Source organism: Ambystoma mexicanum, chromosome 7q, assembly GCF_040938575.1.
Source record: "Ambystoma mexicanum isolate Mex_15411 chromosome 7q, UKY_AmexF1_1, whole genome shotgun sequence".
Taxonomy (NCBI): domain Eukaryota; kingdom Metazoa; phylum Chordata; class Amphibia; order Caudata; family Ambystomatidae; genus Ambystoma; species Ambystoma mexicanum.
In genome coordinates, this window is record NC_090941.1 from 796,559,789 (window position 1) to 796,577,031 (window position 17,243).

General features: G+C 38.3%; 1 protein-coding gene across 2 annotated transcripts in view; it reads left to right on the forward strand.

The window, feature by feature from the left end:
* The window catches only part of LOC138528550 (matrix metalloproteinase-20-like), a 123,669-nt gene that overhangs the window by 93,741 nt on the left and 12,685 nt on the right, over positions 1-17,243 (forward strand). For both annotated transcript variants that reach the window (XM_069640312.1, XM_069640313.1), the window contains 2 exons: positions 11,184-11,340; positions 15,985-16,088. In XM_069640312.1, the coding sequence (XP_069496413.1) occupies positions 11,184-11,340; positions 15,985-16,088 (261 nt within the window). The remainder of the gene's footprint in view (positions 1-11,183; positions 11,341-15,984; positions 16,089-17,243) is intronic.

Here is a 17,243-nt window from a genome sequence, read left to right on the forward strand (position 1 = left end):
TTCATGTCTTGTAAAAATCACTCTGCTCTTGTTTGTGGCCTACATGACGGTAGTTGAGTAATACTTATTTTTGGCTGTTGTGATGAGTGTCCTGCATGTTGAGCATACAGTTGTCAGGCGGAGATATTCTTATTAATTGAAGCTTTTCTGAATATGTGTTGTTTTAGGATGGCATGCTTGTTGTTGATGTTTTTGTGTGTGTGTGTGTATGTGTGTGTATTTGTCAAGGAGTGGAGGGGATAGAGGAGATGTGTTTGCTGAGTTGAAGTTTCAGTGGTGCATGGGTGTTGTTGGTCTCAGCTAGGGTGTTGATGAGTGTGCTTAACTGGGATTAGGAATACTCTGATGGCTTCCACTAAGAGATCAAGGTGATGAGGGTTCCTTGAAGTGCATCCATGTGAAAGGTCTTGGCAGCAGGGTATCTTGGTTGAGTTGGGTTGACCCTAATCACACTGTGCTCCCTTCAATTCAATGTGAGAGTTTTGGCTGCCAAATTGTGGTTAATTTCTTAGAAAACTAACTCAAAACCAACTTTCAAGAGGAGGAGTTCCTACTGCACGTAAAGCTGTTGATATAGAGAGACAAGCTATGTTCCCCAATGTACCACTTTGTCACGGTTTGGTAGCGCAACCCATTAGAATATTTAAACCCTACCACAGGTGATGAGGAATTCAAGCAATGGTATGTAATAATTCAATGCAGTTTAAGTGGCTGCAAGCAAACGTCCAGATTAAACAAATTCCCAAATTCATAAGAAATTGAAAAAGTTAGATGCTAACACTTGGCAAAATATACTGTGCCTAAATATATACAGCCAGCCAAAGGAAAGTTTGGTCTGTAGCCTTAGAATATAACTTCATCCAGGACATCATGAATTTAAATAGATAGTGAAAAAATGTACACTTTAAGGAGACACGACTCCATGCTTACCCAGTTGGGTGAATCCCTAACTGGAATTAGTCAGTGCTTGTGTAGTTAGTTTTAAACTATGAAATATCAGAAAAAGGTAATTCAATGCAGGAGCTGACAGGTGAGGGTGTTCAATGAAAGTTCACTACTCTCAAATTGGCTTGGGGCTTCCTCATGCTCATGTTAGCTAAGGAGGGACATGTGGAGTGAAGGGGCAATGTCATTGGTGGTTCAGCAGGTGCATTCTTCAGTCCCATTGAATGTTCAGATTTAGAAGAAGAAACATATGCATTTCCCACTGCAGAATAAGCCTCATCGTCAAATAGTTTTATTTAAAGTTGAGTAATTCTAGGTGCATAATATGCCAGAACAGCATCCCTTCAACCAAAGTATCATCTTCAGAACTGCTGGGTTATTAGATTAGCTCAGCGCACACACAGCTGCTGCTGAAAGCAATCACAGATATTTTCCAAAAAACATGGTTGTCACAAAGGACAGTCCCGTTTCACATACTTCCCAGTTCGTGTAGGGTCCAGTACTTTAAGGAAATGCAGACAAACATCTTAGGTGGGTTTACACTTTAGCCCTCATGACACAGTGAGTCCGGCACCCCAGGTAATTTCAACCAATTCTCCCCAACTAATAAGCACGGAAGAAACATTGAACAAATTGAAACATCACTGTTAACTTCATTCAGAAATCATCGTAGCTTCTCTCAGTCCTTGTATGTTCTGTTGAATGCTCTTGCTAACAAAGCATAATCAAGAAACAGAAGATATGGAACCTTTATTCAAGAACGAGCCTTTAACTTCACAGAATGTTTCCCTTTTCTTTGTTGCAAGTGTCTGAGAAAGACTCTTCTCATGGCAGAGACGCAAATGGCAGATTCTCAAAATTCTGTGGGCACCTCTAAGCCCACAGATGTCAACTCCCATTTTCTCAATTTCCATAAGGCCCTTACAAGGTAAAGTTGTGGGCTTTATCACTACTCCTCATATTCCGGTCTAAAGAGCATTCTTGACAATTAAATCTGTTTTGACATAGTACACCCACATTTGAAACGTGATAGGTACATCCCTTAAAGCCCTGTCACTTGCAATGAATTTTCTATATTTCTATCTTAGCTCAAAACATGAACATGTAAACAATTACTACTATGCTTGAGTGTTTCTACTTTGGGCAGCTCTACACATTTGTATGTTACTGGCTTGAGATCAGGAGACCAACTACAGGCAAAATGTTAAAGTACATTGTGGGGAGAATCAAAGGCAAATTAAGACTGCCTGATATCAAAGTGAGACGTGCCAGATGGTGCATTTTCCTGAACCACTGTTCTCCCTTCCATTGTTATGAATAGGGTGCATGAGTGAGATGCACTTGAGAGACAGCACTCGATACATGGTACGAAAAGTGCCACAAAATAAACAATCTCAGGAAAAATATTGATCCTTGAGTATATTTTGCCTAAAGGCTGAGTATTGAATAACTTCAATTAACAGCAGAGAATGAGGAAAGGCTCCAAGGTAAAAACATTTGCTGTCATCATGGAGAATTGTGCCTGACGCACTGGAACTTTACCTTTGAAAATACCAAAGTCCCAAAAGTGTCAAACATGTATTTCTGCCCCCCGGGAACATGCCTTTGTTAGAGAAAAATATTTCAAAATAGCAAAAGTCAAGCGGTGGAATGTTGTCAAGTGTTCTGAATGGCATGTTTATGCAGTTTCTCAATTGTCCATCAAGTGAAGAAAATGATTAATTTCATTCAGAGTCTTTCTAATGTAATGTTTAATTATTTTGCCAACCGTTGTTGGATTGTTTTACAAAGTCTATAGAAACATGGTAGATTGTGTATAATATCTCAAAGTGTAAATATGTTGAAAAGCAGTGGCCCTTTTTTGTTGGCTTCAGTAACTATTGTGTTCACCTCAGCATTATACTGTGCTAACTTCAAGTTGACCAGAGTTTCACTTCAGAGCACATTAGCCCTCACCTTTGGGAGTATTTTCCAGGGCACTCTTAAAAACGACTTATAATTCCGATAGCTAGAGGTTTGCAGTGTGCCTTGAGATTAGCATCTGTGATCTTCTAAACCTGTTTGTTTTATTGCTGAGCTTCAAAGGCCTATTCTTCTATTAAAAGTGGCAGCTTTTGAAGTCTGCTTATCAAGAGCCATAAATTTGGCTAAAGCAGGGAAAAAAATCAGGCCTGTCATCTTATTTTGTATCAATATTCACTGAGGGCTTGGTTACATGAATCACGTGCTGAAGAATGAGATGTTGTTCATAGGGCAAATGCAGGGCATAATTCAAATATTACTTTTGCATGGAAACAAATTTGAACCATGTGACTTAGAACCATGGGACTGGGTATGCTTCAATGTTGAGAGCCTCCTCTTCAATCTGGCACTCTATTCCCATTTCCCATGATTATTACAAATTATTAAAATTATTAGGCGTCTCAAAATTATGAATAAACTAGCTGTTCCTGGCATAACATAAACTGGAAATGAACAGTGCATTCTCACTGCATTTAAAATCAAGTGAGATGACGCTCCAAAAAAATAAATGTTTTGAGCTATTAGCACAGTGTTACATAGAACATTTTATTCGGGATTGGTGCATGCTTTTGTAAATTATAATGTCATTAAATTGTATGCAAAGTGTTTAGCATTAATCTGGTATATGAAGACCCCCCTTTCATAACCCAATAAAGATCTGCCTGATAATCTATTTATGTTCTGTGAAGGGCATAGCTATTAAAGTTTAATTGTGCAATTTCCTTTCCCATAAAAGCGATGTGAATGTAAATCTCATATACCCCTCTTTCTTGGAACTTCACAGTGGCATTCTATTAGTGAGGTGAGAGAGGGGGGGCACGTATACCGTTGAACACAATCCGTGTGCGTTCTGAATCGATAATATTGCTTCCCTAATTAAAACCGAAAGAAGAATCAGATTGACCTGGGAAATGCGAGACATGCAGCAGTTCTTTGATGCCATAAATTGCACGTGTTATTGGAGAAATGTCTTACATGAAGGAATAACTCTGTGAGTCTGCGCCAATCCGTTGTCACACACTTTGTGTTTTATTCAATCCAAAATTGCGTTAAACAAAATAAGGATGCCATTCTGGTCATCCAAAGTTGAATTATACAAAAATAAGGATGCCCTTTGTGTATTACAAAAATAAGGATGCCCTTTGTGTTGACACGTGTTTCAGCTAAATAAAGCCTTTTTCAAAACTGGGCTATTATTGTGCAATAAGTTTGTTAACCCACCCGAACAAATACATATATTATCAATTACTTCAATTCAAAGACAGAAATTAGGGATGGGTGACGGGGAGGTTGCATGGGTTGAATGGAAAGTAATAATCATGTTTGTACAGATACAATATACAAAGCAAAGAAAAGAACGGAGGAAGGTTACACAGGGATAAAAGTATAGCCAAGTAATCAATCCATCATATATCATCAACAAAGCAATTCAATTCAACAATAACCAACGGAATTACACAAAAACACCAAGATTTTATGATTACAAAACATTAAAATGAGTGTAAAATAAAATAAATGAAAACAATAAAGGAGAGCGAAAGAAATACAACATTATTAGCTAAAGTAACTCCATGTCCATTCAAATCATGATTAGAATTAGCTCTGTTGTATTAATGAACTTAAGTTCACTCACCCTGAAAGGTATGTTCATTAAGTAGTGTTGTTGTGCCTTGTTATAATTGGGTTCAATCTCAGGGTCCTATTATGTTAATAACATACAATTGTATTTGCTTAATTCACTGTAGACATACCATATCATAATACAACTCTTGATTAGTTTGATTGCGTATATCCCCAACATCATGACTACGGCCACTCATATGTATGACACATGTCCAGGTAGACTATAACTTAAATAACTTGCTTAGTTGTTACACCCATAGTGTTTCCACAACATTATTTTGAATAAAGCCGAATATCAGTTCAATGTTAATACGAACAAATCATTAAATTCATTTTAAGTTTCCCTAACTCCTTAATTCAGTCGTGCCTTTTCTGCACATGCCGCAATCATAGCAACTTAGGATCTATTTTACCTGCTGCCTCTCAAATCACCCGCGTTGTCGTTCCTACGGACGCCGGCGCCATTTTAGAATTCCCTTTTAAGGCGATTTCCATGACAACGTGACACTCTTGTCGTCATTTGGAAATCTCTATGCTCTCATTTGAACTCGTATGTGCCATGTTGGACTTGCCATATTCCAACAACTCTCAACAAAGGCACGTTTGCCTATTAACTTTTCAGTGTGTCTATTCAAAATCAGATACCAAAGTTTACTACTCAATGAAAAGTATTCCATATTGTCCGTGAACAAATGCAATTCAAAATCAATTGTGAATTCCTAGATGACAGGAAAAAAACATGATATCTCGATGTATACATATCACAATTATCTATTCAATAGTTTGTGTTGTCGGATCATACATCTTCGTGGCCCTATAGTCATGTTATCGGTTATGCAACTTTAAATCTTGATTCACAAATTACATGATATATGCAAAAACAACATTATTGATTACATTTCAACATTCTTAGCCATATGCAATAATTATTTTATATTATTTCAACAACCTCAATTCTTCACTGCTTTACATTATGTGTATTTGTAAGAAACATACCACACTCATAGAAATGATGCCATTTCAGTATCCTGGTTTAAGCCTGTCGCTGTTAAGTCAAAATGGCAAATGAGCCTAGCTCCTGCTTGGTGTAAGGCTCTTAGTCTGTCTCCACCTCTTTTCGACATTGTCACTTGTTGTAACCCCACAAATTTAATCAGTTTCTTATCATCCATTTGATGTGATTTCTGCCAATGGGCCGCCAATGGTAGGGTAGGATCTTGGCTTCCTATTTTGCTGAGGTGTTCCCGAATCCTTATTCTAAGTTCTCGTTTAGTACTGCCTATGTATATTTTAGTACACACACAGCAAAAGCTGTATACCACATACTTAGTTCTGCAGTTGATTGCTTGCTTGATTCTTACAGATTTCCCATGCCGATCCTTACATTCTAATGTGGCCTCATTTGCAAATTTGCACATGGTGCAAAATCCACATTTACGGAATCCCATGTCTTCTTTTGTGAGCCAGATGCGGATCTCAGGTTCTTGAATATCCGGTAATAGTGATGGACTTATTAAAGTTTTCAATGTGTTTGCTCTTTTAAATAACATGGTTGGTTTTTCTCCTACAAGTCTGCCAATGTGCTCATCTAATTTCAATAGATACCAGTGCTTCTTCAAAGCTTTCTGAATTCTTTTATGATCTTGGTTAAATTGTGTGATGAACCTTACTTCCGATAATTCTGTGTTTAAAGGTTTATTCTTTTTTAGCAGCGTATCCTCCTGTTTTAACAATTTGGTTTTCTCATAGGCCTTCTTGACACTTGTCCTTGGATATCCTCTACTTATAAAATGTGTCTGTAATAGTTTACATTCCTGCTCAAAGCTCATTTGTTCTTGGCAGTTTCTCCTAGCTCGTACATATTCACCTAATGGTAAGTTCGTAATGGTCGTTTTTTATGACAACTTGTCGCATGTACTATAGAATTCACTTCTGTGGGTTTCCTGAAAGTCTGTGTAATCAATTGATTATTATTGACACTTAGTGTGAGGTCTAGAAAATGTATTTCCCTTTTGTCACAGGCTCCAATGAATTCAATATCAAATTGGTTTAGATTCAATCTATTAGTAAGTTCTGAGAATCCGTTCTCTGGTCCATCCCAAATCAACAAGATATCGTCTATATATCTTTTCCATAGTTTTATTCTTATACCATAATCTGGGTCCTGATACACGACTGATTCTTCCAACATGCCCATAAATAAGTTAGCTAATTCAGGAGCAAATTTAGTCCCCATGGCGACTCCTTTCTTTTGTTGGTAAGTCTTATTATCAAACGTAAATATGCTGGAATCTAGTGCCAGTTGTAACATTTCTTTTAACATTTGAATTTGAAGAAAGAATGAAGCAGAATCATTTCGAAAAGTGGGGTCAATGGTTGCAATGGCCCATTTATGTTGTATCGAGGTATAGAGCGCTTTAAAATCTAGTGTCGCCAGAAGGAAGGAATCTTGCCATTCGAATGATTGCAATTGTCTTATCACTGAGGTAGAATCTTATAAGAATGATGCTAGTAAGTTAGCCCTTGGTTTAAGAATAACATCCAAGTATTCGGATAGGTTCTCTGTCACCCACCCGATTCCGCTTAGAATCGGGCGTCCTTCCATTATGACATCAAAAGCTTTATGTATTTTGGGTAAAAAATGCATCGTAGGTGTCACTGGGTCATTGATAAGTAAGAATGCCTTTTCGTCATCAGAAATTAATCCACATGTGTGCCACTTTGTAACTGATTCTTTAATTTGTGCAAGAATCTCCTGTTTCGAGGTTGAACTCAAATAGGAATAGGATCCCGGGGTCCTCAAATGTTCAGCTGCCATACTCAAGTAATCTTCCCTATTCATAATCACAATATATCCCCCTTTATCCGCCTCCTTAATGACAACAGATGTATCCATCATTAAATCTTTCAGTGCTCTTTTTTGGCCAAATGTTAAATTGTCTTTGTTGTACTTGGGTTTAATCCTATCTTGATTGCACTGTTTAGAGATCCGATAAAATTCTTTTGTAGCTGCTTGGTAGAAAGTGTCTATTATATTATCAGCTGGTAATTGTGGAACAAATTTTGATTTGTTTTTCAGTTCCTTAGTTGTCAGACTGTCAGGTTGTATTCGTAACTCCGAAAGTAGATTTTTCATTTCAAAATCATGATCTTCAGTCAGAGACCGCAAAGTGTATGTGTCCTCTATATCTTGTACTGTAAATTCACTCCTTTCAATAGGTTTATCCTTAGGTACGTGATGACCCGGGGCTTTTGTAGCAAAACATTTTTTTAGTTTCAACTTTCTAACAAATTTGAAAAGATCAATATGTATATCAATTGATTGCATTTTCTTAGTTGGTGCAAAGGAAAGACCTTTATTGAGTAATTGACGTTCATCCTCTGTCAACGTTCTCTTGGAAAGGTTTAATACTACGTCCTCTTCTACTTGTTCTTCTTGGCTTCCTTCAAACTGGCCCGAGTATGTCTTTTTCCTTCTATAATCACTTCCTGATTCCCGTTGCTTGCTTCCCCCCCTCCTTCCCCACCTCCTTGTGCTGCTTTGGGTGTAGTACTGTCCCCTGGTATCTGAAAATGGACCGTTATCTGCATGTTTCCTCTGTTTCCTTTCTTATAACGTTTAATCTGATTCAGATAGCCTTTAAGGGGACAGTACTACACCCAAAGCAGCACAAGGAGGAGAGGAAGGAGGGGGGGGAAGCAAGCAACGGGAATAAGGAAGTGATTATAGAAGGAAAAAGACATACTCGGGCCAGTTTATGTGGTTTATGTTTCTTACAAATACACATAATGTAAAGCAGTGAAGAATTGAGGTTGTTGAAATAATGTAAAATAATTTTTGCATATGGCTAAGAATGTTGAAATGTAATCAATAATGTTGTTTTTGCATATATCATGTAATTTGTGAATCAAGATTTAAAGTTGCGTAACCGATAACATGACTATAGGGCCACGAAGATGTATGATCCGACAACACAAACTATTGAATAGATAATTGTGATATGTATACATCGAGATATATAATGTTTTTTCCTGTCATTTAGGAATTCCTTTGGTCACGGCCAATATGGAATACTTTTCATTGAGTAGTAAACTTTGGTATCTGATTTTGAATAGACACACTGAAAAGTTAATAGGTAAACGTGCCTTTATTGAGAGTTGTTGAAATATAGCAAGTCCAATATGGCGCATACGAGTTCAAATGAGAACATAGAGATTTCCAAATGACGACAAGAGTGTCACGTTGTCATGGAAATCGCCTTAAAAGCGAATTCTAAAATGGCGCCGGCGTCCGTAGGAACGCCAAAGCGGGTGATTTGAGAGACAGCAGGTAAGATAGATCCTAAGTTGCTATGATTGCGGCATGTGCAGAAAAGGCACGACTGAATTAAGGAGTTAGGGAAACTTAAAATGAATTTAATGATTTGTTTGTATTAACATTGAACTGATATTCGGCTTTATTCAAAATAATGGTGTGGAAACACTACGGGTGTAACAACTAAGCAAGTGGTAATTGGACCGTTATTTAAGTTATCATGAAAGGGTGGCAAGTCTACCTGGACATGTGTCATACATATGAGTGGCCATAGTCATGATGTTGGGGATATAAGCAATCAAACTAATCAAGAGTTGTATTATGATATGGTATGTCTACAGTGAATTAAGCAAATACAATTGTATGTTATTAACAGAATAGGACCCTGGGATTGAACCCAATTATAACAAGGCACAACAACACTACTTAATGAACATAACTTTCAGGGTGAGTGAATTTAAGTTCATTAATACAACAGAGCTAATTCTAATCATGATTTGAATGGACATGGAGTTACTTTAGCTAATAATGTTGCATTTCTTTCTCTCTCCTTTATTGTTTTCATTTATTTTATTTTACACTCATTTTAATGTTTTGTAATCATAAAATCTTGGTGTTTTTGTGTAATTCCGTTGGTTATTGTTGAATTTAATTGCTTTGTTGATGATATATGATGGATTGATTACTTGGCTATACTTTTATCCCTGTGTAACCTTCCTCCGTTCTTTTGTTTGCTTTGTATATTGTATCTGTACAAACATGATGATTGCTTTTCAACCCATGCAATCTCCCCGTCACCCATCCCTAATTTCTGTCTTTGAATTGAAATAATTGATTATATATGTATTTGTTCGGGGGGTTGACAAACGTATTGCACAATAATAGCCCAGCTTTGAAAAAGGCTTTATTTAGCTGAAACACGTGTCAACACAAGGGGCATCCTTATTTTTGTATAACACAAAGGGCATCCTTATTTTTGTATAATTCAACTTTGGATGACCAGAATGGCATCCTTATTTTGTTTAACGCAATTTTGGATTGAATAAAACACAAAGTGTGTGACAACGGATTGGCGCAGACTCACAGAGTTATTCCTTCATGTAAGACATAACTCACGGTATAGGCTTAATACCGATAACTCTGAGTAATTGCGACATTATTTAAGAAGAGTGACCTTTAGATTATATTTAATACGCACATGACTCAAGGGATATAATAGGAGTCGCCCATAAGACCAACTGTAGACAGTGGAAGCCAATTTCTTACTTTATATGTTATTGGAGAAATACATGTCTTTGTAGAATTAGTAAATACACACTTATGTGTAAATTGTAAATGTTTTGGATGTAATGAATTTGAACACACTGACTGATAAGGATCGAAAATAAGTATAGAATGTATATTGATATTCAGAATTAAACATATTGTGATGTGATGATGTAAATGGATATTTGTGAGTGAGAAATAGTGAGATTAAAGCAGGCAGATTATTTTCGTTTTTGTGGAAAAGCTGTCTGTGATTGTGTAATATTGTGGTGAATACCCCGACATAAGGCTTGAGGACCATATTGATTCATTTATTTAAATAAATTCGAGTTTTGATCAAAAGGCCTATTTCTTGCTCAGAATTGTGGGCTGGCACTGCAATGTAGGGAATATTAAGCCAGGGGACCCTGCTTAGTGAATTAATCAAAATATATGTTACATCTCATTGTGAATCCGGATGTACATTGGTCTGAGGCAAACCAGCTCCTGCTCACAATCTGCATGGAAGCTGCACCCCCACACTGCATGTAGCCTGAAAGTGAGGTTCCCAGTACAAAAGCATTTTGAACAGGGAATTTCACTTTTGTGAATCAGCCTGAAAGCGTTTTTTGTCACATTGCATAATGCTGCATAGTTAAAAAAAATACGTATCAAAATTAGAAGCCTGATTATGTTGCCAATGCAGATGTAATTTCACATATGTATATTTGTATGGCACCAACTGTATTGGAGTTAAGAGTATCTTTTGTTAGAAGTCTACGTTATGCAAAGCAGGCTCTTCTGAGCTGTGACCGGAGCCACAAGGCTCTCAACTCCGGTCTCCATCACTATTACTCAGAGTGTTCCTCTTCTTATTTGGCTCTCAAGTGGGCCAGTAGTCACATTGGCACTACCAGATTAGTGCCAATGTGACTATTGAACATTTTACTGATATAACAATTTAAACAGGTCAGTGATTCTATGTGTACAACCCCAATGATAAACAATACACTTTTCCTAATCCTCTATTTAGGTTCAAAATTCTGGACAGTAAAAAATCTGAAAGTGAGACGACGTCCTACTGGGATTTCAAAGTTAGGTTTTCCAGCTGATGTCGACCACATTGATTGTGCAGTGCACATCAATGGCACTGGGAAAACTCTGTTCTTTGAAGGAGAAAACTACTGGCGGTAAGATCTTTCACCTCAATATTTTATGTAGTTGCAAGTGCATGATCAGAAAATTACCAATAATGAGCTCATCAGTTAAAGGGGAAAGTTCATGTTATTTTCAATGGTGCACTAGAGTGTAACGATACTAGATATTCATACCTTGAATCAGTGTGTGCAAATGTCACACTCGACAAGTAACACGTACTCTGGTTTTCTAACAGTTAACTAATTTATCTCATTAAAGTATGGACATGTTCCCACTGGCTATATTATACTGTTGGAGAGTTTAATGGCAAGAAGGAAGACTCCAAACGGTTTTGGAAATTGGAACAAAGATTCCCAGGGCATTTCATGAATCTCTAACAAAAGCCAGACAGTTTATTTTTTTGGGCACAGTTATGTTTGTCAGTTCCTTTCAATTCATTGTACTTTAATGTACATGTTCTTGCAGCTCCTTAACACTTTATATTGAAAGTAGTTAATGCAATCGAATCATTGTGATGGTTAGCAGCCATTCACAATAGCTGAATGCTGGTTCTTACCTGAAGGTAAGGTTCACAAGATCTCCTCTTTCTGATGATGTCTGTTGGTTGCCTCTCCCAGTCTTGCTTCGTACAGCACCACCTGGAGAATGGAGACTGCTTGGTCCCCCTATGTCCCTTGCAGATTGTCCTCTCTCCCACCTTTCACTTTCTAACCCACCCATGAAAGAGGCTACAATACCTTTCTTCCCACAGTGCTGCCTTCTTTCTGTCTCTACTTCCTTGCCAGTACATCATATCTGTCACCCACTGGCTACATCACACTTCACTTGACTCTCTGCCCCTTCCCGTATGCTGTTATTGTGTACCTCAGAACTTCACTGTTCCTTGGCACTCATCCTGGGCACTAACAGCTAAAAGACCCTCAAAATGGGACTGGGTAATGTAACTTGGTCCCTGCACCTCACCTTCCAGTTAGTATCCCCGGCTCAGGTATTATTGCTTATCTTTAAAGCTGAGAAGAAAATGTGACCACCTTCTGAAGACAGGCAGTCTATTTTGAGAAGTTCTAAACTTCCCTTCACAGCAAATTAATCCCAGTATTTCATACCTATTGTTGTGGGTGGATTAATGAGCACCAAATGTTTATTACAGACACACAAACACACATCCAGACTCTCTCTCTCTCTCACTCTCTCTCTCACTCTCTCTCTCTCTCTCTCTCTCTCTCTCTCTCTCTCTTTCTCTCTTTCTCTTTCTCTCTCTCTCTCTCTCTTTCTCTTCCTCTCTCTCTCTCTCTCTCTTTCTCTCTCTCTCTCTCTTTTATGCTCGCCTTGTTTATTACCAGTTAAAGCAAGGTCGGGCCCACACATTAATTGCAGCTTTGATTTGCACTGCCAATGTGTTTGTGCTCCGTGACGTGTCCGTTCTCGGACACTGTTAACACCACACTATGGCAGTGAATTAATGATCATATAAAACCTACTCAGGCATCAAACAATTCAGTCACTTCCCCGGTTTATGTTAACTTTAAAGTTGGATTTGTAATCTAATGTTATAAGTATGAACTGGTAAATTGTGTAGATTTCATGGACACCAACTAACCTCTTTCTCAAACATGTAAATGCATTATAAATGGTTCTGAAGACCGTGCTCAAGGCATGCCTAAATATGAATTATATACAATGCCCAATCTATAATGTGGATTTGGCAAGTTGAGCTAGTATCAAAGTCCTTGTGACTCGCTGCACTAAGTCTCGGAAGACCCAATGCTTGGTGCCAGCCAGTATTCATTCCAAATTCAACTTGACATTGCCAAAGAACAGAAGTGAACAACCCCTTTATAGCCCAGCATTTCCTAAGAGGGAGAGTAGGGGGAGGGGATAAGAATGCCTCAATTCAGCATAGAAGGACACAGGGGGTCTACCTCTTGCAGCAAGTTGTCAGGCCTAACATCTCCTCTTTCCTCCCCTCTACCCCCTCTGGCTGCTATGCTTGTCTCTTAATGTAAAAGCTTATACCGAAACCTACATGGAGTTCAGTGATTGGTGGTGGCAGAATCTCCACTGTGCCTATCGGACAGCCAATAGGCAGAGGAACGTTTGTCGAGATCGGTCTGGGGTCTCGTCCTGCCAAGCTGAAACGCTCCTATCCCAAACATTAATATACAGGCACAGCTATGATATTGGCTAATAGCTACCGTACAATGACGTGGCACACATGATACTGCTCTAATTTAAACCGAACACATGATATGACACTAGCAAAATGTGCTCTGCTCTAATACCTCGCTGCGAGAACTAACTACCTGATCTAGAAAGAAAGCAGCATTTATTCCCAAATGAGAAATTAAAATTATAAAGACAGATATTTTGATATTTGGCTAAAGATCTAGAAGGACACAAGTGTACATTTCTAACATTCAAAATGTCCTTAGTGAATGAATTAGGCTTTGACTTTTTTTGGGAGGAAACCTGTGTGTTTTCTTTTGAGACACTAATTGACTTAAAATCAGGGGTGTTGTTAGGTCTGGAAATGATCCGGGGCTGCACTAATGTCAGGGCTGTTGGGACTTGGGGCTAGCTAGTCTTTTGGTTGTACCTCCTGAGCTTCTACCCGGGGCTACAACAAAAAGACCTGGGGTTATGGACCCCTCAACCCCCTAGCAACGCCCCTGCTTAAAATCATCATTTAACAACTGGGTAAGGTCGTGTATGTGACTAGAGCATAATAGTGGGCAACAACGGTGTAGCAGTGGTAGAAGTGCCCCGACCGTTCCCGCTGACTTCAACTACTGGTTGTGTGGTTTCAAACCTTATTTAATTGGGATAAAATATTTATTTATTTATTAATATAGCTGTATTTTAGTTCATAAAACTTTAACAACGGTAACATCAAATAAAACATTTACAAAATTACTCAGCAATCATACATACGTTTTATTCATTACTGTCTAAAAATACATTAGTACTAATTTACTAATTTCTCATGATTTCATTGTACAAAACAGACATAATAACTTTTGAATTAAAACGAAATAACATCACAATACACATTTAAACATATAAGTACTATTATACTCAAAAACTATAGAATTCATTAATTTGGTGATATTATCACTTTGAAATAGTACTAAATATTAATACTATTCTTGTGATCTCATAAGTTAATACTTTATAGTTTTCCAATGCAATTCAGCCACAGACCAAATCCTATAAAGTGCAATATGTAAAGAGTCCATTGGAGAGTTTAGGCAAAATTGACAGAAATGGACGGTGACTATAGTAGAGTGACGGTATACATATTTGTCATTCAAATTACGATACAAATTCTCTAGCCTAGGGCAGTTTGTAAGGATGTGCTGAATAGTTTCAAGAGATTTCTGTTTATTGCACATCCTACAAAAACGCTGATTAACATCGAGTTTCCATTGGGAGCCATATGTAGCTTTAACGGGAAGTTGATTGGTTCGCATCATAAGTCTAAAATGACGCACTGCAGGACTAGGGCATCTGATTAAATATAATTGAGGCTTTAGATATGTGTACACTATGCCTTCGGTATACTGACTATTACAAAGGCTTTTCCTGTATTCGAAATTACTGACCCAATCGATCTTCTGCAGTTTCTTTTTAAAGGCACACTTGATGTTCTGAAAACAGCCTCTTCTAGCAGTGTCTATAGTCCAATTTATCTCATCAAAAAGCTCTGAACATTTAAGGTCATCGATACTAGGGGTGTCCTAGTCTAGTTCTGAATTTGAATGATGCCGGTCACAATAATGCGCAAAATCAAGCTAATTGGGATAACTATACCAGGTCTTAGAAGGTTTTTAATTTAAAATATTTTGGACATTGTACAAATTGCTGGGCCTGATTTCCAAAACCGTTTTTCAATTGAACAATACTATCAAAAAATGCTTTGTAAATCAGACTCACTGACTTCTCTAAATGGAAGATCGACAAACTAAATCAACGCTCTCGCTGTGAACAAGAAATTGAATCTTCAGCACATTTTCAGTTTGAACTATTATGTGGCTACTCGAAGTACAAACACTACGCCTGTTCTGCACTGAAGTCCTGTTAAAAACAAGCATTGGTAAAGCCAACTGTTTCATCTTGTGTCATAAATATTAGGCATACGCAAAAGCCTAAACTGTTCACATTGCCGATGCTTGCTTATTTGTGTGTCCTTATATCAGTCACTTAGACAGAAAAGGAAATGGCTTATCCGGATGCACAAAGGGTAGGCAGGTTTCCGCTGTGATTTTATTTCTTAAATCTTGTTGTTATATTGTCATCTTTTTCAGGAATTGTTTTGTATTTTTAAATTATTTTTGTTCATAATGGCTTATTACTTCAGTTGGGTTTTTAAGCGCGGATACGGGATTTGAAGCTTTGTTGCTGCTTGGTCTTGCTTCCACGACCAGCACATTGCACCTGTGCTATCCTCTGTTCACAAGTAAATCTACATGTATAGATTGTATTTTTTCTATTAAGATTTTCACCAATTGATTGCATATACTGTTGTTTTTTATCTGTCCATCCCGGCTGAGGTTGCACTTTAAAGGCAGTCCCCAAAAAAGAATTACAGAATCAATTCCCATATACTGCTGCATCATATATGCATAACTAGTTATATATAGGGAGCACTAACACTTATAACATATTTCCCACTATAGCTATGATGAATCCAGACATGCCATGGACGAGAACTATCCCAAAAACATCACGCATGCTTTCCCAGGAATCAGGGGTAAAATAGATGCCGTCTTTGAGCTCAGTGGTACGTTATCATATTTGTGGTAAATATTCTCTGTGCGTATTATTTTGTGTTGTATTCTAGGGTCATTATGACCCTGGTGGTAGGGGATTAACAGGGCCAGTAGAGCTGCCAGCCCCGTTAACCCCCTACCACCTCATTACGAGGTCTCCTTGCTGGACCCACTAAGGATGCCTGGTAAAACCAGGCATCATTAGCGTGTCCCACGAGTAGACCAGGATGCAAACAACGTGCCCGTCATTAACGGGCCCGTTGTTTGCATCCTCCCATTCCCATTGCCTATGGGGGCTAAAATGGGAATGGGGATGTACCGGGTCCGGGTTCCCTGAATGGGGATATACCGGGCCCTCCAAGGTCGGAATGGCCCAGTATTTCGCCATTCAAGGAACCCGGACCCGGTACCAGGTATGGGGGTAGCCATGCTCCAAATAGCGGCATGGCTACCTCCATCATCATAATGAGGCCCGTATGTTCAAACTTAGAGCCGGAGCATACTTGACCTACAGTGATTTCACAGTCATATACAAATGCTAAAACGTATTATTTCCTTGAAATATAGTAAGAGGTGACAGCTCTTTACATAACACTTGTTTTCACACCGCTTTATTTAAAGTTTGAATTAGCCTGAACATCATAAAACGTAACACACAAATATCTGAACAACACTTCTGGGAAAGTGGGGAGTTGGTCTGCAATTATTCACAGGGTGCATCATAGACTTGCATTAGGATTTTCGAGCACCAGAGTTTTCAATAGAGCTGAACGACTTATTTGCAATGTAATATCCGAGGGTTGCCATGAGCGATTCTGGACAGATGTTTTGTTCCTGAGCTGTCACAGATGGCAGTTCTCTTCTTTTGCTTCTCCAGCAATGAGAAAGAAATCAACAAGGCTCTCTTTCAGTTCCCACCACGCTGCCTAGAAGTTTGCTGTCTCTGGGAACATCATCTTGGCCCACACTCCACCGTGCAAATGGTATATCCCATAGTTCCAGCATCGCCTACGAATAGTTTACATTCAAGACCCACAAACACAGTGTGTAGATAAAGCAGTGCTTTGTTTTTCAGTGCTGGTGGGCTTGTTGCTACCAGTAGTATTTTTTTGTATTTCTAGAACAAGACTTGTCCATGATAGAACCATTTCTTTTCTAGGAAAAAG